This window comes from Penicillium citrinum, assembly GCF_028827155.1.
Source record: "Penicillium citrinum strain IBT 23319 chromosome Unknown utg000001l:1.0-4955037.0:1.0-4956770.0, whole genome shotgun sequence".
NCBI lineage: Eukaryota > Fungi > Ascomycota > Eurotiomycetes > Eurotiales > Aspergillaceae > Penicillium > Penicillium citrinum.
Genome location: NW_026622686.1, coordinates 3752351 through 3780325, shown reverse-complemented (window position 1 = coordinate 3780325; position 27975 = coordinate 3752351). Strand labels below are relative to the sequence as shown.

Sequence of the window (27975 nt, the reverse complement as noted above, 5' to 3'; positions counted from 1 at the left end):
AGATAATTGTCTCCGCTCGGTTTGATCATCATACTAACTCACTGGCTGAGCTATGCAGTCGAGCCATTTGATCGTTCTTGAAGGACCTTGCGTACGCCCGGCACGATGTACCGACCATAGTCAATGGCATCATTGAGATTGTCATATCCACGGATAGAAATCAATTCAGCTCCAAGATCAACATAATCGAGAATGGAATCGATGATAGTTTGATGTGAGCCAACTAAAGCTGTTGATGCTCCCCGTGCATTTGTCGCCGTCACTGTTGGATACCACAAGGCGCGGTCTTGCACTTCGCCCCGCGAAGCAATGTCAAGCAGTCGCTGGGATCCGACGTTCTGTGGAGGTGGCGCATTTGGAGGTGCTTTTCCTTGGCCCAAGGCTCTGTTTGTAGTCAACGCGTCCAGAGTCGCGTGTGCCTTCACCCAGGCCAGCTCATCTGTCTCAGCGATAATAGGACGGAAAGTGACCCAAATCCTCGGGCGATTGTTTTCACTTCTGCCAGCTTTGTCGGATTCAGCGTAAATTCGATCGATTTGCTCCTTTGTCTCCTTCAACGGTTCTCCCCAGAGACCAAAGATGTCAGCTAGTGAGCCACCAATTCGATAAGCTTCATCTGAAGATCCACCGACGGAGACCGGAATAGTTCCATTCACAGGTCGCACTTTGTTACTGAATTGTTTGAACTGGTAATATTTTCCATCCCAGTCGAACGGGTCTGGTGATTTCCAGGCACGGCGGAGAATTCGGATGTATTCCTCCAACCGGGCATAACGCTCCTCTTTATTCAAGAAGTCACCTTCCTTGGCCTGTTCAGCGTCACTCCCGCCAGCAATAAAATGGACTACAGCTCTGCCAGAGCTGAGCTGATCAAGCGTTGCGAGTGCCTTTGCGGCGACTGTCGGATACAACGTGTTAGGACGAAGTGCTATGATGACCTTAAGGTTCTTGGTCACAGTGGCGATTGTGGCGCCGACAGTGAAAGGATCAAAGTAGGATGAATCGTATGGAACCAGGGTGTAGTTGAATTCATGATCATCTAATGTTCGAGCATAGCGGACCAAATAATTTGGATCAATAGTGGCATTCGGGATTGGCTTCAATTCCGTGGACGCATTGGGAAACGTCAGGCTGATAAATTCAGTAGGCATAGTGATTGTCCACAAATGTCGTTTGCTAGTAAACTTTGATACTCTCCTAACTTCTATGAATTTACTGAAAACGGAATTTTAGGTTAAATAAGAATCATCTGGACGATGCCCTATAGTATGACGCCAACTTTCCTTGAATCGCGTCTTATCACGCAAAATTACATTTATAATCAACCGCTCGCAGTAATCAAACCATTCTTCATTGAATGCTTACACTAATTGTGTTTGAAGCTTCGCAGTGGAAGGAGAAGCCGTTCATCATGGCGTCAAATATTGTGAAATTACGCAACCACCAAACGGATACTTTTGCGAAGGGGGGTATCGGATGGTTTTGAGGAGAATCGGATAATTTTGAGGATTAATTAGAATGCAGCACGTCCCAGCCCTCTTTCACAGCCTGTCCACTAATGAGTACTGCTAATATTATTGCTACCCGTCAACTTCATGTGATTTTTCTTGCTGATTTCCAGCCGTTATAGTCTCAAGGGTGTGGTCAATGTTGAATTAATGTTCCACTAATGTTATAGAACATCCATTATAAGCCACCCACAACTTGATAATCTCCTCACTCACTCGCTTTGTACAATAACTATCATTCCGAAGGCTCGAGGGTGGTAGAAAGCGACGTAGAAAGAACGGCAGAAAGAAGGGAAGTTTCAAATTAATGTTCAAACACCGCGGAAACGTAGGATCTGGAAACAATAGAGAAACTCATGTGATAGCAATATTCAATGCATATTCAAACTTACCTGTCACATAGCAAAGCCTGATGAGATTTATGGCCTTTCGAAAGGATAAATGCTGTATATACACAGTATCTCATAAATACCGAAAGACTATATCAAACAAAATTTAATGTTACCACAGATGGCACTGACGCAGGGGTGTAGGTACACTCTAACTCCATATGATGCCACATGATGACCTAGGCTATCACGGGGCCAATTCAGGTAAGGTTGAGTAGGCTATTTTCCAACACAAATTTAATATCCCTGTTCAACTTCCTGGCTGGGGGTGGTCTGCATAAAAATCCTTTCCTGCATGGATGATTGTTCAGCTATCTTCTACAACGATGGGACTCTTTTTTGGACAAACGGCCTCATCTAACACTGTATTTGAACGCATAACTTTGCTTATTTACCAGTTTGAAAGTTCCATGGCTTTTATTCTCAAACATTGGAAACCAAAGATCATGACGCGGACCAAACCATCAGCGAATGTTGCCAGGAGAAGAGGCACTATCTGGCTCGACCCCAATAAACCCACGCGCCCCAACAGACAGCCGTCTTTGGGTCTGGCAATATTCAGCTCTGGAGATATTCTTCTCATGGTGGGATCGTCATAGTGGCCAATGTGGCCTCAGTGGACATCGAGTTTTGGGCTGGGATCCATGAATATCCCGCTCAGTTGTAACGACAACCAAGAAGCAGAAGATGACTTCCGTAAGCGCGTCTTGCTCCTCGGAGTCGGGTGGTATGATAGTGAAGAGCGACATGAAATTCTTGTCGAAGTTGCCAAGAGCGATGAAGAGGGTTCACTACAAATACGAAATGGAGAGGTTCACATCGCCGCTAAGAAGGAAAGACTTTGGGCTGGAGTTCGATGGCCGGGTGGGAGCACAGGGCTCTGGGCTCTTGGTTGCGCGACTATGCAATTTTCGGTCCTCCTCTCCATACAGCCCGGCTCCTTCGAGAATCTAATCAAGTGAGTCTGGAAAGAAACATCGACGAATAATGTCATATTATTGAAGGTCTAAGGTGAAGCTTTTATTCAAGAATAGCGGACTAGGATGCCAGAGGATTTCTGAGGGCGTGGGAACACAAATATCATAGCGAAATCGACCCCGTTGAAACGATATCTCGAACCAAACTTTCAGCGGTATGAAACGAATTGAATGAGGACGAGCATGTTTTCAATGCTTTCTTTGTGTGTTGCAGATTGTCCCTTACGTGATTCATTATAAAATCGGAATTGTTGTGCCGAGGGCTTGCCATGATGTGCCGATATTCCATTTCTCCACCCATAACAATGTTTGATACGGGAAACCGGCACTGTACCAGACAAAGCAGTCATGGAGCAGAAGTTCGAACTAGACTTTATGTCTGCAAAGTCAAAAGGCCCATATAAAATTCAAAGTGCCATGACGAATCCATCAAGAACCTACTAGTTCGCCCGCACCTCGTCAGTAATTGTTACTTGATCCTATTCACTATATTATTCAACGCCACAGATCCAACATCTGATTCATGTCTCGATAGTGACTTTAGCCACATTTAGATATATTGTCACTAGGGACTGCAACTCTTATCTCATCGTCCAGGCATCGGAGCAGTTTTCACAATGCCCGATCATCCACACCATGAAGGGGCTCGGAAACGCGTCTGCAAGGCATGTGACCGTTGCCGTCAAAAAAAGTCCAAGGTATATCAAATGCAGCTCTTCTGGCCTCAATATAAACTCTGACAACAACAAGTGCGATGGTCTTGACCCTTGTTTGCGGTGCCAAGAAGATGATGCCCTATGTGTGTTCGGGCAACGAAAGAAGAGTCATGATAAGGCCCATCCTAAAGGGTAAGCTGAATGCCGTCAGAGTTCAAGAAAGCCCTTATAATAACAGCATGGGTCGTAAATCCAGATACGCCGAGATGTTAGAACAGCAACAGGGTTGGCTTATCAATGCGCTCCAGGAGCTCTATCGTCGTAACATTGAAGGCGAAGGATGGCCCGGGGACGTGCTGGAGACAGAGACAAATGGTTTTCCTCTCACACACAACCTTCTCACTCACCTCGGCATCCTTGGCCGTGGGGAATACGGATATCCCGAGATAAATACCGAACCTAGGCGCAAAAGAAAGCTAGTGGATGACAGTCCCACACAATATTCACCTGCAGCTCCATCTGTCCCCTCGCCCGTGGAATCTCACCAGCAATTAATCCCTCCAACACCTACTATCCCAGCTGAAAAACCGTCGAATGCGAAGAATCCGAGCCTCGATTATGATTACGGAAATTTACAATATGAGCCTCCAGAGATATGTCTTCCTAGTCCGACGAGCTATCATGACACAGAACAATGGCTCTCTCAAAATCCCGCTTTCTTCGATGAGACAGACATTATGCTGGCCAACAACCCCCCCTGAACTCACATGGAATGATCCAATTCTCTATGGAGATTGTGATCCTTTTATTGGTCATGATCATATTTTCTCGGTTTGATATAAAGGGGTCGAGGCGACATTTACTAGCTTTTAATGACATGATTTTTAAGGCTCAAGAGCCACTAGATCCACTTGTAAGCTGCGTTTTTAATGTGGTATGGTTATCTATTTGGTCAAATTTCAGACCATAGCAGTTTTGAGACACTAATTGAGTAGTAAGGAAACGATTACGCGGCTAATGAGCTTCATCGAGTTCAGGCTACCCTTTCGATCTTGTTCGTATAAAGGAAAAGCTAAAGGCCATTCTTGTACCCCTTTGATATGGATATTTTCCAGAAACTAATATTCCTGTTTAAATGTAAGTTATATTCGTGGATATATTTCCCTCCTACCATCTATTGCATAGAACAAATCCGGGTGTGTTTAGAATATGAAATACTGGAGACTCATCATCAAGAAGTACCAAGCCTTTGGTAACAAGTAGTAGATCAGAAATCAGCATGATCCAGATCGGCTTATAGCATTCTGTCAATCATAATTGCCGCAGCTTTCAGGCAGTACTATAATTATCTCAGATGCCCGATCCGGTAATATGCTACGTCGGCGTGGCTGACAGCTCGGTAAGTAGCGGGTAGATCGGATTGATCATTATCTTCGATAACTTTACCTTGGAACCAGCCCTTCGGCGCGGATTCCGTGCCGTTCTTTCCGCGGGTGGTCCCTGAAGATCCCTGGATAGGATCTTGACTACTAGTAGTGTACACGCAATTGGAGAAATAACGCGTATAAAGAAAATAATCTATTCATCGGCCAAGAATTCACAATGTAGATCTCCATAGATCTTTTATGCTCATTAAGACAAGGATCTTATGAAGCGGTTAATGCGTATAATGTTTAGTTTGTTAGAGATTCTACGGTACCAAGTGTACCAAGCATACCTTCAATGTTCATTTGATAGAGAGACTGACGGAATCTTGATAATGATTGATAATGCCGAGTATGCAACCCGCCAATGCATAAATGAAGGATAACAAAGGGGATGCCTTATCGTGGTTCCAATTTACTCCACTCGCCATAGGCTCTAGAAGGAGAACGCGCCATTCGATTCGGCTGCCGGCAAAAGTTTACATTTTATAAATAATGCAACAAGTACGCTACTCTCACGTACTAAGCCCTTCAGATCCTTCAACCCTTGATTTGCTGTGAAGCCCTTTTTACTACGTCGAAGAAGGAGTTCACGATGGCACCCGAGGCAGATTCCCATCCAGATGGATGGGAAGACCGTGACACTCTTCCCGTGCCTCAGATCAACCTCCACGAAGCTAGCAGTTCCGAAACATTGCATGCAACTCAGCCTTCCCCTGCCATATCTACTGACAAAGCCCCTCAACAAGAATATTGGAAGAGTCACGAGACTCTTGCATTGCCACCACCATCCTCCAGTCCCTCCCCAATCAAAAACAAAGAATGGCATATGACACCACAAGTGATTCGAAATGCACAGCGAAGCGAAGCGGCTGGGTTCAAACGTCGGGAGCTTGGAGTCACTTGGCAGAATCTGTCCGTTGAGGTTTTAGCAGCCGAGGCAGCTGTCAAAGAGAACATGATCTCTCAATTCAATGTCCCTCAACTCATTAAAGACTTCCGCCGAAAACCACCGCTCAAATCCATTCTCTCGGACAGTCATGGCTGTGTCAAACCGGGTGAAATGTTACTTGTCCTGGGTAGACCAGGCTCAGGATGTACCACACTACTGAATATTCTCGCCAACCGCCGCGAAGGATACCATAGCATCACCGGTGACGTGCGATTTGGAAGTATGTCTTCTGAAGAAGCACTCAACTACCATGGCCAAATTGTGATGAATACGGAAGAAGAGCTATTTTATCCTCGTTTAACTGTCGGCCAAACTATGGACTTTGCTACCCGGCTGAAAGTGCCTTTTCATCTACCAGATGGCGCCAAGAAGGAGGATTATACTTCGGAGTCCATGCAGTTCCTCCTCGAATCTATGGGAATATCACATACTGCCGACACAAAAGTCGGTAATGAGTTCGTCAGAGGTGTATCCGGAGGAGAAAGGAAGAGAGTTTCCATCATTGAGTGCCTGGCAACGAACGCTTCAGTTTACTCATGGGACAATAGCACTCGTGGTCTAGATGCTAGTACAGCCCTGGAGTGGGCGAAAGCCCTTCGCGCCATGACCGACGTGCTAGGTCTCTCTACTATTGTGACTCTTTATCAAGCGGGAAATGCCATTTATAATCTTTTCGACAAAGTCCTCGTCCTTGACGAAGGAAAGCAGATATACTATGGTCCTGCGTCTGAAGCAAAGCCTTTCATGGAGAATCTTGGTCTTATGTATAGTGACGGGGCTAACATTGGTGAGATAGCAATTATGTAGCTCCTACAGTACTTGTTCTAATCTTTTATATAGGCGATTACCTTACCGGCGTTACGGTCCCAACCGAGCGCAAAGTCAAGCCAGGCTGGGAAAACAAGTTCCCAAGAACCGCAGATGCCATTCTGAGCGAGTACAAGAGCTCAGACATATATAAAAACGAGATATCACGATACGACTATCCGGACAGCAACGATGCATTGGAGCGCACCGAAGCATTCAAGGAGTCCGTCGCTTGGGAAAAGTCTCATCATCTTCCAAAGGGCAGCAGGCTTACAACCAGTTTTTGGGCCCAGCTGATTCATTGCACTCGTCGACAGTATCAGATTCTTTGGGGTGAAAAGTCGACATTCCTCATCAAACAAATTCTGTCCTGCATTATGGCACTGATTGCTGGATCTTGCTTTTATAACTCCCCAAGCACTTCTGCTGGTTTATTCACTAAAGGCGGCGCCGTATTCTTCTCCTTGTTATACAACTGCATCGTTGCAATGTCCGAAGTGACCGAGTCCTTCAAGGGTCGACCGATTCTTATAAAGCACAAAGGATTTGCAATGCATCACCCGGCTGCATTCTGTTTAGCTCAGATAACAGCTGACTTCCCTGTGTTACTATTCCAATGTACGATCTTCTCGGTCGTGATCTACTGGATGGTGGGGCTCAAGCACACTGCGGCCGCATTCTTCACCTTCTGGGCAATTCTGTTCACCACAACCCTAGTAAGTCAACATGATCCACCCTCCACACCAGCTACAATGATAGTACCAGACCACTGACCGTGAAATTTAAGTGCATCACTGCCTTATTCAGGTGTATCGGCGCCGCATTTAGCACATTCGAAGCAGCTTCAAAGATTTCCGGAACCGCCGTCAAAGGTATCGTGATGTATGCTGGCTACATGATCCCCAAGCCTAAAATCAAGAATTGGTTTGTCGAATTGTACTACACCAATCCGTTTGCCTATGCATTCCAAGCCGCAATGTCCAATGAGTTCCACGACCAGCACATTGATTGCGTTGGTAATAATCTAGTCCCAAGTGGCCCGGGCTATGAGAATGTCGGGTCTGACAACAGAGCCTGCACGGGCGTAGGTGGTGCTCTGAGAGGTGCTGACTATGTAACCGGTGATCAGTACTTGGGATCCTTGCATTATCATGCATCTCAGATGTGGCGAAACTATGGAATTCTGTGGGCCTGGTGGGGATTTTTCGCAGTGCTAACAGTCTTGTTTACGTGCCTGTGGAAAGGAGGTGCTGGTTCTGGATCTTCTCTTCTCATTCCTCGTGAAAGCCTGAAAAGACATCAAGCAAACAACGATGAAGAGGCTCAAAGCCATGAAAAGACAAATCCCCGTACCACTACCGACGAGCCTGTTCAGGTTGATGATGATAACCTCGTCCGAAACACGTCAATATTCACCTGGAGAAACCTGACCTATACCGTCAAAACCCCAACTGGAGATCGCGTTCTTTTGGATAACATCCATGGATGGGTTAAGCCTGGCATGCTCGGCGCCCTGATGGGGTCTTCAGGAGCAGGAAAGACAACTCTTCTAGACGTGCTTGCTCAGCGAAAAACGGAGGGTACGATCAATGGATCAGTTCTTGTTGATGGAAGACCGCTGCCGATATCCTTTCAGAGAATGGCAGGGTACTGCGAGCAACTGGATGTTCATGAGCCCTACGCGACCGTGAGGGAGGCTTTGCAATTTTCAGCATTACTCCGACAATCGCGTGATACTCCAAAAGAAGAAAAACTTCGATACGTGGAAACAATCATCGATCTTCTCGAACTTCACGATCTCGCAGATACTCTAATTGGAAGTGTGGGCAATGGGCTAAGTGTGGAACAGAGGAAACGAGTCACAATTGGAGTGGAACTGGTCTCAAAGCCCAGTATCTTGATCTTCTTGGACGAACCTACATCTGGATTGGATGGCCAGTCAGCTTATAATACAGTCCGTTTCCTCCGAAAGCTTGCCGACGTTGGTCAGGCTGTTCTGGTTACTATCCATCAACCTTCCGCGCAGCTCTTTGCCCAATTCGATACCCTTCTTCTTCTAGCACGAGGCGGAAAAACCGTTTACTTTGGCGATATCGGTGACAATGGAGCCACTATCAAGCAGTATTTCGGGAAATATGGTGCTGAATGCCCAGTGGATGCCAATCCAGCTGAGTTCATGATTGACGTTGTTACCGGTGGTATTGAGGCTGTCAAAGACAAGGACTGGCACCAGATTTGGCTGGAATCACCAGAACAATATGCAATGATCACGGAGTTAGACAGTATGATTGATAAGGCCGCAAATAAGCCACCCGGAACAGTGTCTGATGGTTATGAATTCTCAATGCCATTGTGGGAACAAACGAAGATTGTCACTCAACGCATGAACGTCGCCCTGTTCCGCAATACTAACTATGTCAACAACAAGTTCTCTCTGCACATTATATCCGCGCTCCTAAATGGATTTTCATTTTGGCGACCTGGTCCAAGTATTACTGCTTTGAACCTGAAGATGTTCACGATATTCAACTTTGTTTTCGTCGCCCCGGGTGTCATCAACCAGCTCCAGCCACTATTCATCCAGCGTCGTGATATTTATGATGCACGTGAAAAGAAATCTAAGATGTACTCTTGGGTGGCATTCGTCACAGGACTTATTGTGTCAGAATTCCCATATCTCTGCATTTGTGCCGTCCTTTACTTCGCTTGCTGGTATTATCCAGTCTGGAGACTTCCTCATGATTCTGATCGATCTGGCGCGACATTCTTCATCATGTTGATCTATGAGTTCATCTATACTGGCATCGGACAATTCGTTGCTGCATACGCTCCCAATCCGACCTTTGCGGCCCTTGTGAATCCTTTGATCATCAGTGTACTGGTTCTATTCTGCGGTATATTCGTCCCGTACACCCAACTCAATGTTTTCTGGAAGTACTGGATGTATTATCTGAATCCGTTCAACTATGTGGTTTCCGGGATGTTGACATTTGGTCTCTGGGGTGCTAAAGTCACTTGTAACGAAGAAGAATTCGCGGTGTTCAATCCAACAAATGGGACTTGTGCTCAGTATTTGTCCGATTACTTGGCTGGGGACGGCTGGAGGGCCAATTTGATCAACCCAGATGCCACATCTGGTTGCAAAGTCTGCGAATATACCGATGGTAGTGACTTCTTGACTACTTTGAACATCAACCAGTACTACTACGGCTGGAGGGATGCTGGAATCTCGGTGATTTTCGCCATCAGTGGCTATGCACTTGTCTTCGGCCTGATGAAATTGAGAACAAAGGCATCGAAGAAAGCGGAATGAGGGGATATCGCTATATTTCTTTCCTTTGAATGCACAAACAACGGGATACGGAGGTGATGGAGAATGGGGTAGGAGTATAACAGACCGCACTAGGCCCAGTGGCTTCAGAGTCTGCGGGAGGAGTGGGCGGGGCGGAGCGGAGCGGAAGTGTTTGCAGTCGGTACTTGCAGTCCAGATTGACTATAATAGTTTACTGAATATCATCATGTATTCTAGTCCTTTTTTTAAATAAAAAAAAGAAAGGAAGGAAGGAAGGAAATGCAGTTATACCATGTCGAAAGCTGGTAAGCTATGAGTTTTACCGAGTTCTTTGAATTAGCTGGGCTTGCCTGGGAAGCGAAAAATCAAATAAGGTCGGCAACCCGAAACTCTCCAAAGCCTCGATTGTGCCCAAATAACTTGATGCTTCTTAGAATTCAAACTGAATCGCGAAACTAGAAGTGACCACAGTGCTTCTGCGAGCCTAATTCTATGGGAAACTGAATCGGTGAAGAATTTAGAGTGGACCGTCGGTTTCGGATGAATACACGACCGACTCAGAGTGTTCCATCCTGGAATTTAACGATCCTTCCGCTTGGAAGTCTGTCCGAGGTACGGACGACCTTGCAGTTTTAGGCATTCGCGGGGGTTCCACAGTTTCCATTAGAAATTATTGGCTCTTATGAATCAATGAGACCAGATTATAAATCTTCTATTCAAATGTTTAAATTATGTTAATTTATGCAGAACGATACTTTATTTAATCATCTGGAGTTGGCATTCTCAACTCCAAGATCATATCTCCATCCATTTACTCTTGTTGCTTCCTTGAACTCCGACTCACTTTCTATTAGATATATCGGAAAATCCAAGATGTCTTCTTCTGCTGCAACAAGATTCGAGTGTGCCGATGTTGATCCTAGTGTCCTGGGGCAGCCTCTGCAGTTTACATTCTCTGGGCGTTCGGCGCCGAATCGTTTCCTCAAGGGTGCTATGAGCGAACGCCTGGCATCATTTTCTTACAACAATGTTTCTGCACGCGGAATTCCGTCCCCGACACTGATTCAAGCATACAAGGGCTGGGGCGAGAGTCAGATCGGCATTAATCTGACTGGAAATGTCATGATTGATGCTGGTCATCTAGAAGCCGCTGGAAACCCGGTCATTCCTCGCGACGCGGAATTCTCTGGCGAGCGATTCGAGCGCTTTAAAGAGCTGGCAACTGCTGGAAAAGAGAACGGAATGCTCATTATTGCCCAGGTTGGACACCCTGGTCGTCAAACTCCACAGTATCTTCAACCAAACCCAATCAGCGCCAGTGATGTACAAGTGCAGGGTGAACCTATGGGCATGAAGTTTGCTAAGCCCAGGGCCGCCACTCACGAAGACATCGCCAACATCATTGATGGCTTTGCGCACGCTGCAGAATATCTCGACAAGGCTGGTTTCGATGGCATTGAGCTTCATGGTGCCCACGGCTATCTTCTTAGCCAGTTTCTGTCCTCGACTACCAACTTACGAACCGATCAGTACGGTGGCCAACTGAAAAACCGTATGAGGTTGATCTTAGAAGTCAGAGATGAGATCGCGAAGAGAGTCCGCAAAGACTTCGTTGTCGGTATTAAGATCAATAGTGTTGAGTTCCAGGAAAAGGGCTTCCAGCCTGATGATGCGAAGGAACTTTGCAGAGCTCTTGAAGAACATTCTTTCGACTTTGTTGAGCTCTCTGGTGGCACATATGAGAAGTCGCCTTTTGCCGAGCAAAAGCGGCCATCAACCATCGAACGTGAATCTGTAAGTATTTAGTTATCAAGGACCTTTTTTTTTCTTAGTCCCTTTCCCTCCCTATCGAATCTGCACACTATTCGACATGAATTTAACTGATTATGGGCAGCTTTTCCTTGACTTTGCCCGACTTATTGTTCCTGGCCTGACGAAGACAAAGACCTATGTCACTGGTGGCTTTAAGACTGTGGAGGCCATGGTTAAAGCACTGGAGACGGTGGATGGTATTGGTCTCGGCCGTCCTCTTTGCCAAGAACCCAATCTATGTGCCCATATTCTATCCGGTAAGGTCAAGGGGGCCATCGATCAGAAGATCGACATGTATAACTTCGGTGCTACAGCTGGTGCAGCTGGTGTCCAAATCCAGCAAATGGGTAATCATCTGCAGCCTATTGATTTGTCCCAGGAAGACAATGTGGGAAAGCTATTTGCTGCGTTAGGTCCTTGGCTTGCTGCGCGACAAAAAGATGTCGAGCTATATCGGTCTCCAGCTATCGCAGACTACGTTGTTCCTTATTCCAAGGCAACCATGCTCTGAGGTAATTAGCCAATATAGAAAGCGAACCAAAATGATAAAGACTTGAATTTTGACAAGGCCAGGCTCGATGAAAGTCTTAAAAGCTATAAGAAATGACTGGAAGTCATGCCTTAATATTTTCCACCTGCTCGGTAAAGGGACAGTCTTCTGCATTCAATTCTCGAGTTATTGGCACATCAGCTAAATGAGACGGCGTAAACTTATGCCCGGCATTGTTTTTCTCTAATAGTTCATTCATATCTTCTAGTGATAATCCTAAATTGAAATTATTTGGAAAAAATAAGTCAAAGATTTGGGCTCCAATTTACCTTTTGTTTCCGGTACTAAGCAGGTTGGCTGCGTCGAAGGCCTACTTCTCGGTGAATGGAACCTCATTAATCACGGACAAATGGATTGATGATGGCGGTGGTGAGGCAGCATGGTCCATCCTAGGGTTGGCGGTTAGACTAGCCTATCGTCTTCGGCTGGAAGATTCATTTCGAAGCGATGGCACCGAGCTCGACCATGGCGCTGAATGAAATCGGTTAGCATGGACATGTAATTCCCCTCCTGACACAATCCACCTCTGTTTTCATTCCAGTTCGGTCTCAATGATACTGACTAAATACAAGTTACCTTTCTATCTGATCGTCAAATATCAATTCGTATGGGACAGGCATTCTGGTGTCGTGGACCAGGACTCGCGGTGCCAGTTACAGCAGAGGATTTCCCATCCCTTCGATCTCAAAGTCATGAAGAAGAGGACCTGGCAACCTGGATCCAAGCACAAGTGGAATTAACCACTCTTTTCGGAAATGCTCACGACATCCTCTTCCCGTCTAAAGCCCGTACCGTCGAACTCATCATGAGATGGGATTATGTCAAATATATCGATGATACGACAAGGGCTTTATCTGCTTGGCAGTATATATGGAGAGATGTAGCTGCTCCTAAACATTTACGCAGTTGTCTCACTCTAGTGCAAGAATATCTCTGATTATACGTGAGCGCTTTCGCTTTGCAAGCTGTCCTGTATCGCACATCCCAGTTTGCCCCGAAGAAAAGCACGCATGGAGAAGAACATATTCTTGGACTTCCTGATTCAACAATGGCAAGTCCTGATGCGCGGTATATATATGGTGCCCTGGATGCAGCTGAGTCCCTCCTGACCATCTTCATCGAGGATTTTAATCCGGAGAAACATTTGCGATATATACCCGCACGCTGCTATCTGTAAGTCCACTAACATTGACTATATCAAAAGTTATGATCAAATTTAGAGGAGAAAGATAACTTTATAAACTGAGAATCAAAGATACGAAATCCACTCATCAGTCTTCCTCATTCAAAGCCCACTCCTCCGGCGCAATCCCATCAGCCCTAATAACCCGATTCCTATCACATTTAAAATCAATCACACCCGATGAATCTCACATATCAACCCGTTACTCACGATTACTCCAAACATTCTGGTTTCGATCGGAGCAATCTGCCCCGGAATCCAGCGACGCAATTAATGTCCTCCCCAGCGAGTCGCAGATTTCCGGTCTTTGTCCAGAGACGGGAATTTCTGATAAACTACCAAGTGGTAATTCCAATGTTAATCCTGGCATAAACACTTGTTCTGCATTTGGTGTTGGTGGTCTTCTTGATGATTTCTCTATTGATTCGTTGGATGATTTGACGCTTGATGGGTTTCTGGCTATGCCTCCTGTTTTCCCATATGATCTTTCTCCAATAATGCAGGGCTGCATTATTAAATGGGAAGTGATTCGTTTTGAACTGCTAAGCTGGTTTACGCTGTAGATAATTGGATCCTGGCTTAGACAATACCACTAAAATAGTGTGATGCATGCTGAATCTAATCAAACCGTGAAACATATTTCTTTGTAAAGGTCTTTGATTAAATAAATTGCTGAAGAGGAAGACATGCAGCCATCGTATTAAGATTAAATCGCTACCGACAGCCAATAAATTCCCAGGGTTAATGGGCTTGGATGACAATTTCCACCAAAAGCTATGTGCAAAAAAGGAAAAGAAACGGCGAAAAAAGATGATGTAAAGATGAAACAATAAACACCAGATTTTATCCCAACGCCGTCGTGCAAGACAAATGACGTCGAATGAACAAGACGCTAAAACAATCCTGCCGGCAATATACCCCGTCCTGATCCCCAGAACCGACACCTACATCTCAGGTTCAGCACCCCCCTTGAGCGCAGCGCGACGCAGCGAAATGTTGAAAAGACCCGGTGTGGCCCAGCTGCAAAAAGCCGTGCGCGAGTATCCCGAGTCTTATGCAGGTCATGACGAGCGAGGGAATTGAAGAAGTGGGGGGTGGAACCGAGATGTGGAACCGGTGTAGGACCACGTTCATGCCTGGCGAATGCAATATGCAAATGGCGACAACGAAGGCCGAAGTGGCGGGGGTTGAAAGAGGGAAGATGAGGAGTAGACGAGGCTATTTTTTGCTGCGAGGAAAACAGGTATGCCTTTATGCCTCCAGCGCCCAGCGCTGTTCACGGAGAGGCATTTCTTCACCGGCCTTCTTGCGACTACCGTCCATCTCCCGCTTCCATGCCCAGTACTCACCCAGTCGTGTTTCGGCGTAGCCAGCGTAGTCGAAGTCGATTTGAGAAATTTGGGCTTGGATGAGGGACCACACACCCCTGTATGAAATCAGAAAAGGAAATTCATTTTTCAAATAAGTGATGGATGTCAATGAAGATCTTACCAGTAAAGACCAGGGATACCGCGGAAACGATCGACGTCCTGAACCAACCGATCGACGATCTCCGCCTGGGAGGATTCGTCGAGGCCACGGTTCTCGCAGTAACTCTTGGTGTACTCGGTCAGGAACTGACGGCGCACCGATTTGGTGGGGGTCATATTATAATCGCAGTCGTAGCCGATCCACTCCGCCAAGTGATTGGCGATGTCAAAGGCGGCGGGGGCAGGGACAGCGTATTCGTAGTCGATAAAGTTGACATTGGTGACGTTGTCCTCGGATTTGGAGCCATCCTCTGTTGGGAGAACGATCACGTTGGCGCAGAGAAGATCGCAGTGTGAGAAAACGAGCTGTAAAAAAACGGTTAGCGGGGTTTGCCAAACAGAGAAGCCTAAAAAATTGACGTCGGTGGAGGGGTTATCTTACGCCGTCTTCACCAATGCCCTTGCCATCATCCAACTGGGCCAAGACCCACTGTAACTCCTTCTGCAAGGTTAACCGCCGAGAGCGCTGTTCCGGCGTGGATGTGGGCAAAGCAAGAATCCACTTCTGAAGGACAGCCCACATAGAGGGGCCTGCACGACGCGGTTGGATCACATCGAATCCCTCTTCTTCCTTTGCGGATTCAGCCTCGGAGTGGGCAATGATCGAGGCTTCCTGGGAGGGAGTCGAACTAGTTCCCTTGCTGGGGAGCACAGCATGCCACTGGGCGAGACGCCGGGCAACACCACGGTAGATGGGGGGGAGTAACCAAGTCCAAGTGCCCGCAGGGCTTACCACGAATGAAACGGTAGAGTAGACCATTGTTGAAGCGGGCGAGGAGGGGAGGGGCGAGGCCACGGCTGGCCAGAAGAGCATGCGAGGTGGTTTCTCCTGTAGGAACACAAAAAGTATTACTTTAGCATAATGTTGGATTTGGGGCCAGATGCCGAGAGACCAATTGACGATAAATTCCATGCAAAGGTGCAGAGGGGTGCGAGAAGCGGTCTCCTCGAGCAGGGAGGGGGAAGGTCGCTCGTACTTTCACGGTCTATGAGGATTTCTGTTCCGTTTCCGTATGCGCGCATAAGCACCGCATCGTTGTCTATCTGGGCGTCTGTCAAGCCGTCCTTACGATTGATGATTTTCAACAACTATGTAAAGGAACAGGGTTGTCAGTTTCACAGGATCTGGCGACGAGGCTCGCGCGGGGAGACGGAGGGCAGGGGCGAGGAAGCATCCCGCTATTTGCGCTCTGGAGGGTGGGACAAAGAGGGACGCACAGTGTTGGTGATGCCGTCAGTGAATCGCACGAACTCGATTTTGTTTTCGGGGCCCTCCCAATCCGGGAAAAGCGTCAGAATGAGTCGAAGAGCGGTTGCTTGCGAGTCGGCGGGGCTATAAGAGAGGGGGATGTAGCGGAGGGCGGGTGCGACGCCATTCTCCGAGTCGTAGGAGCCCATGTTGGTTTCAGAGAGAATGAGGGAGGATAGGAGAGAGTTAAAGAATGAAAGGAGAAAGAAGAATGCGAGAAAATTAGGGAGAAGAAGAGTTTAAGTGCTGGAACAAAGTTTGGAGGAGACTAGCAAAGTGTTAGTCTGGGAAATTTGAGACAGCGTAGGATTGGAGAGAGAAGATAAATTCCCTGCAGCCTGGGACAAATTGGGACGAGAGATCTGCAGGGTACGAAGAGAGACGTTACCGAAGAATTGAGCAAGTGATCGCATGTATTGTAGAGAGTGGAATAGTTGGGGTTAAAATCAAAGAGGAGAAGTTGAGGCGAAGTCGAGGAAGCACGAGGGCCAAAAAAAAAAGGAAAGATGAAAGGGTCCAAGCCTCGTCGGTCTCGTGCCTGGTCGCCCCAATGGGAAAATGGAAAACTGGGGTTTTCCACATGGCATACAACAGTGTGTACGTAGATATTTACAACGGGAATCCTTTACTGATAATATAATAAGTATTGTGGAGTATATTATAGATTCTAAATTGAGAACATAATTTATCTATAATACTGAATACTATTCACCTACATAATGACTACAATGATGTACATACAATAAATCATCTCACAGACAAGCCTCAACCCGCTCCACTTTTGGGAGGGTCTCATCACATGCGACTGAAACAGGGGTCGGTCACGGGGGTGGGGTCTGCCCTGGTAGATTTGCCCTAGTTCCTTATTATGGTAATACTCGGACAGACCCTTCCGGAATCCGGCAATTCTAATTCTCCGAATTGTTTCCACGCTAGTGTCCCGCCTAATTTTCTGCCGTATAAATATGCCCGGCCCACGCCCATCCTTACTCGATTTTTTCTTTTCTTCTTCACATCATCAGTAGAGGTTTTACATTACCATGTAATAATCTTTAATCATTGGGGCTGCATCAAATGATGCCTCGCTGAGGGTTATTCTTGTGGCTTTTGCTCTATGGGTTTTCCTCCGTTCCCGGCCCCAAAGACCAACTTGGCGTCTCCCTTTTTCCCAATCAAATTATGGCTATGCTAGGGTTCCCTTCCGGGAGCTCCATGCGCTATAGCTGTGGAGGGGGCGTTACATACTTTTTTATACTCTATTCTTTGGGTTTATTTGGCTTAAGAGATTGCAAATTCTGTGATCAACACGTAGTTTTTAAAGATCAACAAGATTCACTTAAACTGCCGCTTGCGTAAGCTTTGGCAGAGATCTCTCCAAGCTTTGAGCCTATGCCAAGCTGCAAACTCTGCAGTGGTATGTTCGTCATTGTAAAGCTGCGTCGAAAGCATTGGCCCTTGAGTTTTTAAGGTCTACCGAGCCCTGCGCGGCGCTGATTTTGCACTGAGTTTGAGTGGATGATAGGAACTGCTAGATGGTGGTGCATCTGAAGGTTATGCCTTGCCTAATTGGTCACGGTCATGGTACTTTATATTGGATATTCAAAGCAATCCATCATCTCCTCACATCACATCACATCACATCATAAGCCATATTCGACATTAAAGTGATCCAATTATCACTTCGTTTGAATAGTTCCTTCTCTATATATACTCCTCTCAAGCCCGTCCGGCATTGCCAACTTGAATGCGCTGCCCAGTCCACTTGTCATCCTTGCGCAGCACCGGCCAGCTGCTGCCATCTGCTTTGACGAGGGTGAGCTCCAATTTAGTACCCAGCACCTTGAAGCTCGACTTCTCCGAATCAATGGGAGCAAACAGCTCGTAGGTGTCTTGATACCGCTTGTTATCCGTGGTGGGCAGATCAAAAGTGATCTTGTCGGTGGTCATGTCCACAACGGCGCGTTCTTTGTCAATCTTCTTCAAATAGAGGGAAACGTTCACAGAGGAGGGAGTTTGGTAAAAATCATTGCTATAGAATGCCTCTGTGGTTAGCTGGGTTCATTCACACGTAAATTTGGGAGTGGAAAATTTGGGATCTATCGAAACGTATTCCAGGAAAGCTCTTACCGGACACTCTCAACCTTCTCCTCGCCTGCTGGCTTGGCCTTGCCAACAAACATGTGCTTGGTCTTCTCAGTGCAGCCAGGAATCTTCAAGAATTCATCAAACTCCAATACTCGGCGCTTGCAGCAAGACCATCCTTTGCTACCCTCGTGGAAAACCGGTGACCCGGGGTGATGCACACATTTTTCCTCCTCCCGAGCAATAGACCCATCATAAGATTTTCCGCAGCCCTTGCGGCGGCACGTAGCATTGGCAGGAATTTCCAGGTCGGGGTCATCTGAGTCTGGCTCCTCCACGACAGGCTTAGCGGGTGGTGTTGGAGGGGCAATGGCGGGGGAGATGGGTGGACGTTCAGAGACAGGCTTGACCTCGAGAGAAGGGGATGGTACAGGAGGTTCCTCGACGACCTTTGAGGGTTCTGGTGCAGGCGTATCATCGATTTCGGAGTGTTTGCCGGTCGTACATGGTGGGATGGAGAGGAATTCCTCGAATGTCAAGACGCGGGGTTTACAACATTTCCAGCCTGCGCATATGAATTAGTTTGTTCTTTACTTCTGCAGCGTGGATTCCATATGCTTAGGGAAATAACCAAGCTCTAGTGGGTACGGATTGAGCATTGGTGGCAGCACCAAGGTACTTTGACTTACCTTTTTGTCCCTCGTGGAACACTGGCGGACCCGGATGATACACGCAGGCTTCCTCCGAGTCGGTGAACTCCTTTCCACAACCTTTGTGAACGCACTTGCCCATGATGTGTAACGGACCAAATATATATATAAATATATAAAATTGCAGGGATGGTTGGGTAGGGAAGAAGAGAAGAAGATGTCGCAGAATAAACTTGAAAACCGAACGCGGTTTAGCTGGAGAAGCTCGAAGGTTCCACGCGGAGAAGGACGGCCCGCGCGTCAACGTTGTCCTCTTTACTCTTCCTCCCACGCTCTCTCCATTTGCCATTATAGCATACAGATATAGCAATTACAGCTATTGAACAACATGTTTCCCTCCCGTGCCCTCTTCAGTCAAGCTCGATTGACCCTTTTCACTCGTGCCGGTTGTGGTCTCTGCGACAACGCCAAAAAGACTGTCGTTCAATTACACCAGCGCCGTCCTTTCGAATTTGTGGAGACCTACATCGATGAACCAGGAAATAAAAAGTGGAAGGATGTTTATGACTTTGATGTGCCTGTGATTCATGTCCAGTCTGTGGAAAATGGATTGCCCAAGGAAGCAAATCTTGACGATGCGCGCAAGCTTTTTCATCGTATGACTGAGGAGGAGGTGGAGCAATTGGTTGCTGATGCAGAGAAATGAATTGGGTTAAAGTCTCTTCTGGAGAAGGAGTTATGCCTCACTCATTGATTCCGGAAGACGTGGAAGTTTGAACGTTGGTATTCTCATCGACACGCATTGAATCCAATCATTCCTGCAACCATTGAAGTCGCATGATATAATTTTTGCTACTTTGCAAAAGTCCGCACATAGCCGGTGTATGCATGATGGAATGAGTTTCCGGAGTGAACTTGATGACGGCGAAGGTCATCTCATAATGCCACCACCCCTGTACGCACGGTGAAGATATATACGAGACTCACCAAAGCCTCTGCCTTGAGGATGGCCAGATGCCATACGGTTCAGAACCGACCATTGTACTTTTACTGCATACACTGTCAACTGTACCATACATTTCAGCCAAACGAAAAGAAACCATCAGTGAAGAAAATACGGCACGACCTACGTGGGAAAAGCCATCTTGATGCAACAAGACTGGCCTCCTCTCCCTTACTCCACTGATTCAAAATGAGTTTGCTTCGCTGGCACCGGTTGCCGTTTCTACGAGCTTGTCAAAATACGTTTCTAGCTACTTGCATAGTCGCAAATAGTACCTTGGTGTATGACATATCGTGAAACGGTCTTCTCTATTTCAAACCAATGATTTCATTTCTCAGTTGGTTTGATCGCAGTGTTTTCGTGATCTCAATATACAAATACGGTATTTGTAGATGCAATTGTAAGGTTTCCGTACTAAATATCCATGTCAGATTACTTCGACAGTAGATCACCCAACGCTCGTCATATCCAGGGTCTGCATAGTCTTTCTCGGGCATATGTTGATATCAATACAAGTACACAAGTCACCAACTGGATATGTAGATCATAATTCTATAGCTCTACTTCTTCGTCGGTGTAGCATATCCAATGGGCATTCATATCAAAATCCCAGCTACTCCAAAAACTTGGAAGTTTAACATGAGGTTGAACCACGAACCCGCCCGGGCTCGCTCGTGGTCAGCGCACATATATATAGTGTGGCCCAACGATTGGAATCATTCAAATCACTGCATTCTATCCGCAAAACTAAACATTCCTCAATGCACCTCAAATATAAGGCAAACATCTGCTTTACACAAGTCATTCATTTTTAAGCCCTATACTTGTGGTTCGAGGGGTACAAGTCTTCAAGTGCTTCTCTCGGGGTTTAGCAGTCCTTAAAGCCTTAAATGCCGCCGCTTACATTCTCGCCCCACTGATAGATTAACAGCAGCGCTTATTCTCGACAACTTCCCCTTCTCAAGCACCAAAGATTATTCCCCTACGGCTACACATCTACAATGACAGATACAGGTCCAACAAAATTAGATGCAGTGTCAAGGCGCAGGCTCCAGAATCGCCTCAACCAACAAGCCAGCCGTTAGTGGCCGAGTCCTTCCGCCATCCGACGTCTTACTTTATACTGACTTGGCATGTATCTCTAGGGAAAAGAAAGGCTATTGAAAAACAGTCAAAGGGACAAACGAGACGATGGGTCGTTTACACAAATGAAGCTCGTACTATGACTCGAAAAGAGCGCCAAGAGAAGCAGACATTAACAAACCGCAATACACGACTCGATGAACCATCAAAGGACCTAAGCGTGAATCAAAACAACGAAGCCCTTTGTACCTCAAATCAAATATCGCGCGCACAGTATCTGATTGATTTACAACAAAAAGTCTCCAACTACGCTACCAACAACATAAAGGCAACCAACATCCTGCTTTCGGTGACTCAACTTAACATCATGCGTGCAATGGTCGCAAACGCCGCTACAATGGGATTATCGATAGAAGTCTTATGCGAGGACATCGCCTCACATTTCAATATCTCCGGCCCATGCCCTGTACCCTTTCAACTACCACCAAGTCTCCAACCGAGTTCTTCCCAAAAAAGCATCATTCACCACCCGTGGATCGACATTATCCCTATCGAATCTCTCCGCAATAGTCTCTTATCTCAAATGGGTGTCTACGATGAAGACGAATTATGCACTGATTTTTATGGTTTCTGCGGTCCTTCGGCAGAAGTTGGATTACTAGTATGGGGCGAGTCGTGGGATCCATCCGCTTATGAAGTCACCGAGGGATTTTTTAGGAAATGGAATTGGTTACTGAGGGATTGTACCGATCTTATACGGTCGACTAATTATTGGAGGAGGCAGCGAGGGGAAGATCCGCTGAAAGCGGAATTTGATAATCCTCGAATTAAAGAGGTTGAGTAGTAATCATTGAAATGACTGATAATGCGTCTATGACAACTATTGGTAATTGATGTATGTATGAGAAAAATCAAGACTTTCGTATTCAACTCTATGGAATGTATCAAACTCAGAAATTGGAATAGCATCAGTGTACTATCAGCTGCCTGTCAGTCCAGGCTCATAAGTTAGTGTAGGACTAATATTTCACCCCAACCATTTCTTCGCTCATATCCCAAAGTCGAGTCCAATTTTCCTCATCACGAATGTGGGAGTGTAAGTCGTCATCTGCAATGGCGTTTTGGCTGATGAATGAACCATTGAAACCTGCATATTACATGTTAACACTTTCAAATCTCTCTCTAGTTTCTGCGACTTAACCAACCTGCAATAGTAGGATCAATCATTCCAGTGACAATGTTTGCAGCCCCTTCCGATCGACCAGTCCAAGGGGGGAAATCAAATTTGGTTCCATCCATATCGATGAGGTCTATAGATGTTTAGTAAAAGTGAGTAGCCAGAATCTCCTGGGTGATCTTACAGCCAGCCTTCATCATTTCGCTCACTTGTGCTTGGAAGTCTTCCGTGAAATGTCTTTGCAATCCGGATTGAACAGCTGCTGCAAGTTAGTACACTATTTAGTCAAACGTGAAGCGAATAGGGATTTCCATACCACCAGGGTCAATACTGAAGATTCGGATACCCTTGCCCTTCAATTTTTCCGCTAGCTTCTTGGCAAACATGGTTCTTGCAACATTTGACTGGCCATATGCAGCGTAGGCATCATATGTTTTGCCCTCCTATAAGGTTTCAGGTTAGGAAAAAGTATACAATAAAGGATGAAGTTCACATACACTAAAACCAATATCGTCAAAGTGAATCTTCCCGGTTCGGACACTAGAGCTAGACACGACGATGATAGACGACGAGGGACCTGCTGCCTCAACCTTCGGCAGAAGGATCTTTATGAGCAGAAAATTGGACAGATAATTCACTCCAAGCTGGGTCTCGAATCCATCGGCTGTCTTTCCATAGGGACACATCATGACACCAGCGACACAAATAACGTGGTCGATTTTAGGGACATCAGCTAGGCCATCTTGAGCGGCTTTGCGGACAGAACTTAGGTCTGACAAGTCCATGTCGAGGAAAAGAGTTTGCACATTGACGTTTCTCTCTTTGATCTGATCGATCACTGATTTGACCTTTGATTCGGCTCTTGCACTGAGAATGAGTAAATTCGGGGATGCGGATGCAAGTTGAATAGCGAGTTCTCCGGCGATAGACTCATTGGATACTCCAGTAATTAAGACTGTACATAAATAGTAGATAGTGAGACTCAATCCAAAATATTACAGCTTCAGAGAAAAGTATAGTCATACCCGTCTTTCCAGCAAGAGACTCTCCATATTTCTGCAGGATATCCTCTGAACGAAGGATTTGTTTGGTAGACATTTTGTTCTCGAAGAGATTCGGTGGATTGATCTTTTAAATTCTCTGGCACGAGTTTCTGGCATCTCTCAATCCGAAGACCGATGGCCATCTTTATAGGTTTCTATTGCTTCATTTCGATGGCCCAGAGAGTAGACTCAATGAACATCAACCAAAATCATGGATACCAAATGAGGTTAAAGCATTGTCATCAGGGGAATAGTGAAGATTCTAGCAACGATTCCCGATCCTTCAAGGCGTGTAAGGGCTAGTCTCTTGTCATCAGGGCCAGATTAAGCTTCATCAGACTCTACATGGCTGAGCCCGAAGCGGTTAGCCCGATGTCAGCACAGAGTGTCCAATGATAACTCTCCAATTGCGATTCTATACCCACTTCTACTCAACGCCACATCTCCAGTCTCTCAAAATGTTCAAGATGATATTTAGGGGAAGGGAAAGTGATATCGGGTTTAGAGCGGATTTACTAGAAGAGGCACTCGTAGATAAGGTTTTAGAGTTCGATATTATGAGCTAGATCAAACGACGTGCACATTACTGAAGGACCGTTGATTGACAATGATTGCTTTGAATTTAGACACATTCTTGGGCTTGGTCTATCCGAGTTCAATGAAATATACCCTCTACCAGTAGGCAGAAGAATTCCCAATGTGGGATGATGCAATTCTATACTTATCCTTATTATTCAGCATACTATGCTATAGTATAGATGGAGCCTTTACTGGGTGGGTATATGACTGAGCAGACGTTCCTGCTTGCTCGGTTCTAGAGTAGAAAGTTGACAAATTAAGGTGTAGGAATTTACTTGCGAATGAGAAAGCAGACCGGGCGACGTGGCGGGGATCGGGAAGTGGAGGTGGAGGATATCTTAGAATTACTGTATGTACGGTAGCCACTGCTGCTAGAATAAAATACTTAGTCATGGGGGTTATAATAGTTAACTAGTGTAACGGGATAGGATGCTCGAAGCAGCACGGTCGGTACGTGCAGGTCGAATGGGGCAGAAGGATGAGGGTAAACAACACCCCAACTAGGGCTATCTGCTAGCACTCTCTCGAATAGACTGTAACTCGTGTAATTGAACTCTGTGTCCCCCTCTGGGTGATGCTAAAGATGCTATCTAAATGAATGTATATAAGCTCCCTTCCAAATTAGGCCAATTCCCTTACATAATCCTCCTACTGGCAGGCAGGCCGATACTCCCCCACTACACTAGTTACTTAACGAACTATCGACCGGTCCATTGTTACAAATATATACTATACTAACTATACTCTAAGTAGTAACTAAATGTCTTATTGTGGTACATTCAACTAATTTAGTCGATTGAGAAACCCGCGGTTGCGGTGGATTTCCCGCGGAATCTCGGAAAGAACTTCCTAAAAAGTGTAGGAGACGCGAGATCAACATCAAGTTGTAGTGGAGGAATACTAATTATTAGTCTATTAAATATACTTGATAGGCGAGAGTGGATGGCTAGAATAAATCCCGAGAGGAAAGACATCGCGATGATTCTGATACATAAGTACATATTTGCAATAGTTACTCGTAGAAATACTCGAAATGTAGGGAGTATAGATTCAAGATCTTGACGTCATACACGGACAACCCGTGTTTCACGGCAATGTCGCCATTGGAGAGAAAAGCAGTCAAGGGGATCATATGATACAAACCAGCGGTGACTGATTAGTACATACCTAGGTCTGTCGGAGTGCGGGGTGATATCGAAACCTTTCTGTACGGAGTATGCATGGTAGTACGTACATACTTGTACTTGACCAGGTAAAGGCAGTGCCTATGTACAGTACAGATTACCCAGACAGCAACAAATCATAACGCAACGAATGTGGGTTTTGTCAACTCGAGAGGGGAAATCGGAGGAGAACGGGAAAATAATATGTAGAGAGAATACATAATAACCAAACACAAATTGGAGAATATCCAATACTATCCGTATTTACACCGTATAGGACGATCAAAAAGACGGGGTTCGCCGTGAAAGGTCTCCCCGCATTCTACTGGATCCACCATGAAACGAAACGAATCAACCAATCCCATCGCCAGCTTAAAAATCCGTCATGGCCAGACGTGGCCAGCCATTCAAGGCTGACAAAACAGATTCGTCCATTTCTCAAGCTTCTTCTCTTTTATACTGCGGGGTTCCTTTTGTACACTTTTTTCATTCCTTTTTTTTTTCTCTCTCCCTCTCTTCATCCTCTCCTTTCTTCCTTCCTCTCTCTAAGCCCCTTCTCCACCCCTTGAATTGGAAATATTAGCAATTATGGGTGAATGCCCTTTCCATAACAAGTCGGCCAATGTCGCCGGTCATGGTACACGAAACAATGATTGGTGGCCAGAGAACCTCAAGCTGAACATCCTGCGTCAGCATACCGAGGCTACCAACCCTCTGACCAAGGACTTTGACTATGCTCAAGCCTTCAAGAGCCTGGATTACTATGCTCTTAAGAAAGATCTTCACAACCTCATGACCGACTCTCAGGATTGGTGGCCCGCCGATTTTGGTCACTATGGTGGTCTGTTCATCCGAATGGCTTGGCACAGTGCCGGAACTTATCGAGTTTTCGATGGTCGTGGCGGTGGTGGCCAGGGACAGCAGAGATTTGCCCCTCTGAACAGTTGGCCCGACAACGTCAGTTTGGATAAGGCCCGCCGTTTATTGTGGCCTATCAAGCAAAAGTATGGCGATAAGATCTCATGGGCCGATCTGCTGCTTCTCACCGGTAACGTGGCTCTGGAGTCAATGGGTCTGAAGACCTTTGGTTTCGCCGGTGGCCGTGCCGATGTTTGGGAAGCTGATGAGTCCGTCTACTGGGGTGGTGAGCGTGAGTGGTTCACCAACAGTGTTCGTTACGCCCCGGAGACCACCGATCAGGAAAAGAAGCAGAGTGATATTCGCACTCGCGACCTTGAGGACCCACTTGCGGCCGTCGTGATGGGCCTCATTTACGTCAACCCGGAGGGCCCCAATGGCAACCCGGATCCCGTCGCGGCTGCCCGCGATATTCGCATCACTTTTGGCCGTATGGCCATGAATGATGAAGAGACCGTCGCTCTCATCGCTGGTGGTCACACTTTCGGTAAGACTCACGGTGCCGCTCCCGCTGATAATGTCGGTAAGGAGCCGGAGGCTGCCGGCCTGGAGTCTCAGGGCCTCGGCTGGGCCAACGGTCACAACTCCGGTAAGGGTCCTGATACCATCACCTCTGGTCTTGAGGTTACTTGGACCAAGACCCCTACCAAGTGGAGCAATAACTTCCTGGAGTACCTGTTCAAGTTCGACTGGGAGTTGACCAAGTCTCCCGCCGGCGCCAACCAATGGACCGCCAAGAATGCCGACGATATCATCCCCGATGCCTATGACTCCAGTAAGAAGCAAAAGCCTAGGATGCTGACCACCGATCTGTCTCTTCGCTTTGACCCCACCTACGAGAAGATCTCCCGTCGCTTCTTGAACAACCCCGACCAGCTGGCTGATGCCTTCTCGCGTGCCTGGTTCAAGCTGCTTCACCGTGACATGGGTCCTCGCGTTCGCTGGCTCGGCCCTGAGGTTCCCCAGGAGACTCTTCTGTGGGAGGACCCCATCCCCGCCGTCAACCACCCTCTGATCGATGTGGAGGATGTTGCCGACTTGAAGCGTGAGATCCTGGCCTCCGGTCTTGACCACACCAAGTTCATCTCCGCTGCTTGGGCCTCCGCTGCCACTTTCCGTGGTGGTGACAAGCGTGGTGGTGCCAATGGTGCTCGTATCCGCTTGGCCCCCCCAGAACAACTGGAAGGTCAACAACCCTGCCCAGCTCCGCGAGGTTCTCGCTGTCCTCGAGGATGTCCAGCGCCGCTACAACAGCTCCCAGACCGGTAACAAGCGGGTGTCGCTGGCCGATCTGATCGTTCTGGCCGGTAACGCTGCCCTGGAGAAGGCCGCTGGTATCCCCGTGCCTTTCACTCCTGGCCGCATGGACGCCACCCAGGAGCAGACCGACGTCGACTCCTTCCAGTGGCTGGAACCCGTCCACGACGGCTTCCGCAACTACGGCCACTCCAGCATCCGTGTGCGCAGTGAACAGATGCTCGTTGATAAGGCTCAGCAGCTGACTCTCACCGCACCCGAGATGACCGTCCTGGTCGGTGGTCTTCGCGTGCTGGGCGCTAACTGGGACCGCTCCAACCTGGGTGTTCTGACCCAGCGTCCTGGCCAATTGACCAACGACTTCTTCGTCAACCTCCTCGACATGAACACCGAGTGGAAGTCCGTCAACGCCAACAACGATACCTTCGAGGGTGTTGACCGCAAGACCGGTGCCAAGAAGTGGTCTGCCACTCGCAACGACCTCATCTTCGGTCACCATGCTGAGCTCCGCGCTCTCTCCGAGTTGTACGGTAGCCACGACGGCCAGTCCAAGTTCGTTCGTGACTTCGTTGCTGCTTGGGACAAGGTTATGAACCTGGACCGCTTTGACGTTGTCTACGGCTCGACTATCTCTGGTCGCCCTGCTCGTCTGTAAATTTTCTTTTTGCTTCGGAATTCGGATTCCCAATATC

The 27975-nt window shown here is 47.0% G+C and overlaps 14 protein-coding genes across 14 annotated transcripts; 10 read left to right on the top strand and 4 right to left on the bottom strand.

Moving 5' to 3' along the window:
- Positions 1-50: 50 nt before the first annotated feature.
- N7469_001438 (LLM class flavin-dependent oxidoreductase) lies at positions 51-1151 on the bottom strand (the record flags this gene model as incomplete). The annotated part of the gene is made up of 1 exon (XM_056640358.1): positions 51-1151. One exon carries the CDS (start codon positions 1149-1151, stop codon positions 51-53), a length of 1101 nt encoding a protein of 366 aa, XP_056506115.1.
- A 1390-nt stretch (positions 1152-2541) lies between these two features.
- On the top strand, positions 2542-2859 carry N7469_001437 (uncharacterized protein; the record flags this gene model as incomplete). The annotated part of the gene is made up of 1 exon (XM_056640357.1): positions 2542-2859. The coding sequence occupies one exon, from the start codon at positions 2542-2544 to the stop codon at positions 2857-2859; it is 318 nt and encodes a 105-aa protein (XP_056506114.1).
- Positions 2860-3510: 651 nt separating this feature from the next.
- N7469_001436 (uncharacterized protein) lies at positions 3511-4291 on the top strand (the record flags this gene model as incomplete). Its single annotated transcript, XM_056640356.1, has 2 exons — positions 3511-3722; positions 3769-4291. 2 exons carry the CDS (start codon positions 3511-3513, stop codon positions 4289-4291), a joined length of 735 nt encoding a protein of 244 aa, XP_056506113.1.
- Positions 4292-5549: 1258 nt separating this feature from the next.
- N7469_001435 (uncharacterized protein) lies at positions 5550-10026 on the top strand (the record flags this gene model as incomplete). Its single annotated transcript, XM_056640355.1, has 3 exons — positions 5550-6693; positions 6747-7429; positions 7501-10026. 3 exons carry the CDS (start codon positions 5550-5552, stop codon positions 10024-10026), a joined length of 4353 nt encoding a protein of 1450 aa, XP_056506112.1.
- An 852-nt stretch (positions 10027-10878) lies between these two features.
- N7469_001434 (NADH:flavin oxidoreductase/NADH oxidase family protein) lies at positions 10879-12328 on the top strand (the record flags this gene model as incomplete). Its single annotated transcript, XM_056640354.1, has 2 exons — positions 10879-11799; positions 11900-12328. The coding sequence occupies 2 exons, from the start codon at positions 10879-10881 to the stop codon at positions 12326-12328; spliced, it is 1350 nt and encodes a 449-aa protein (XP_056506111.1).
- A 504-nt stretch (positions 12329-12832) lies between these two features.
- On the top strand, positions 12833-13304 carry N7469_001433 (uncharacterized protein; the record flags this gene model as incomplete). The annotated part of the gene is made up of 2 exons (XM_056640353.1): positions 12833-12851; positions 12940-13304. The coding sequence occupies 2 exons, from the start codon at positions 12833-12835 to the stop codon at positions 13302-13304; spliced, it is 384 nt and encodes a 127-aa protein (XP_056506110.1).
- A 111-nt stretch (positions 13305-13415) lies between these two features.
- Positions 13416-14113, top strand: N7469_001432 (uncharacterized protein; the record flags this gene model as incomplete). The annotated part of the gene is made up of 2 exons (XM_056640352.1): positions 13416-13540; positions 13615-14113. The coding sequence occupies 2 exons, from the start codon at positions 13416-13418 to the stop codon at positions 14111-14113; spliced, it is 624 nt and encodes a 207-aa protein (XP_056506109.1).
- Positions 14114-14420: 307 nt separating this feature from the next.
- On the top strand, positions 14421-14633 carry N7469_001431 (uncharacterized protein; the record flags this gene model as incomplete). Its single annotated transcript, XM_056640351.1, has 1 exon — positions 14421-14633. One exon carries the CDS (start codon positions 14421-14423, stop codon positions 14631-14633), a length of 213 nt encoding a protein of 70 aa, XP_056506108.1.
- Positions 14634-14801: 168 nt separating this feature from the next.
- Positions 14802-16477, bottom strand: N7469_001430 (putative ethanolamine kinase; the record flags this gene model as incomplete). The annotated part of the gene is made up of 5 exons (XM_056640350.1): positions 14802-14976; positions 15042-15385; positions 15462-15931; positions 16057-16168; positions 16298-16477. 5 exons carry the CDS (start codon positions 16475-16477, stop codon positions 14802-14804), a joined length of 1281 nt encoding a protein of 426 aa, XP_056506107.1.
- A 1567-nt stretch (positions 16478-18044) lies between these two features.
- N7469_001429 (cysteine and histidine-rich domain-containing protein) lies at positions 18045-19202 on the bottom strand (the record flags this gene model as incomplete). The annotated part of the gene is made up of 3 exons (XM_056640349.1): positions 18045-18357; positions 18456-18975; positions 19100-19202. 3 exons carry the CDS (start codon positions 19200-19202, stop codon positions 18045-18047), a joined length of 936 nt encoding a protein of 311 aa, XP_056506106.1.
- A 246-nt stretch (positions 19203-19448) lies between these two features.
- On the top strand, positions 19449-19766 carry N7469_001428 (glutaredoxin family protein; the record flags this gene model as incomplete). Its single annotated transcript, XM_056640348.1, has 1 exon — positions 19449-19766. One exon carries the CDS (start codon positions 19449-19451, stop codon positions 19764-19766), a length of 318 nt encoding a protein of 105 aa, XP_056506105.1.
- A 1298-nt stretch (positions 19767-21064) lies between these two features.
- On the top strand, positions 21065-21990 carry N7469_001427 (DUF3425 domain-containing protein; the record flags this gene model as incomplete). The annotated part of the gene is made up of 2 exons (XM_056640347.1): positions 21065-21143; positions 21209-21990. The coding sequence occupies 2 exons, from the start codon at positions 21065-21067 to the stop codon at positions 21988-21990; spliced, it is 861 nt and encodes a 286-aa protein (XP_056506104.1).
- Positions 21991-22165: 175 nt separating this feature from the next.
- N7469_001426 (uncharacterized protein) lies at positions 22166-23421 on the bottom strand (the record flags this gene model as incomplete). The annotated part of the gene is made up of 6 exons (XM_056640346.1): positions 22166-22293; positions 22352-22456; positions 22508-22582; positions 22640-22766; positions 22821-23278; positions 23349-23421. 6 exons carry the CDS (start codon positions 23419-23421, stop codon positions 22166-22168), a joined length of 966 nt encoding a protein of 321 aa, XP_056506103.1.
- A 2275-nt stretch (positions 23422-25696) lies between these two features.
- Positions 25697-27938, top strand: cat2 (bifunctional catalase-peroxidase Cat2; the record flags this gene model as incomplete). Its single annotated transcript, XM_056640345.1, has 2 exons — positions 25697-27175; positions 27201-27938. The coding sequence occupies 2 exons, from the start codon at positions 25697-25699 to the stop codon at positions 27936-27938; spliced, it is 2217 nt and encodes a 738-aa protein (XP_056506102.1).
- Between the last annotated feature and the right edge of the window lie 37 nt (positions 27939-27975).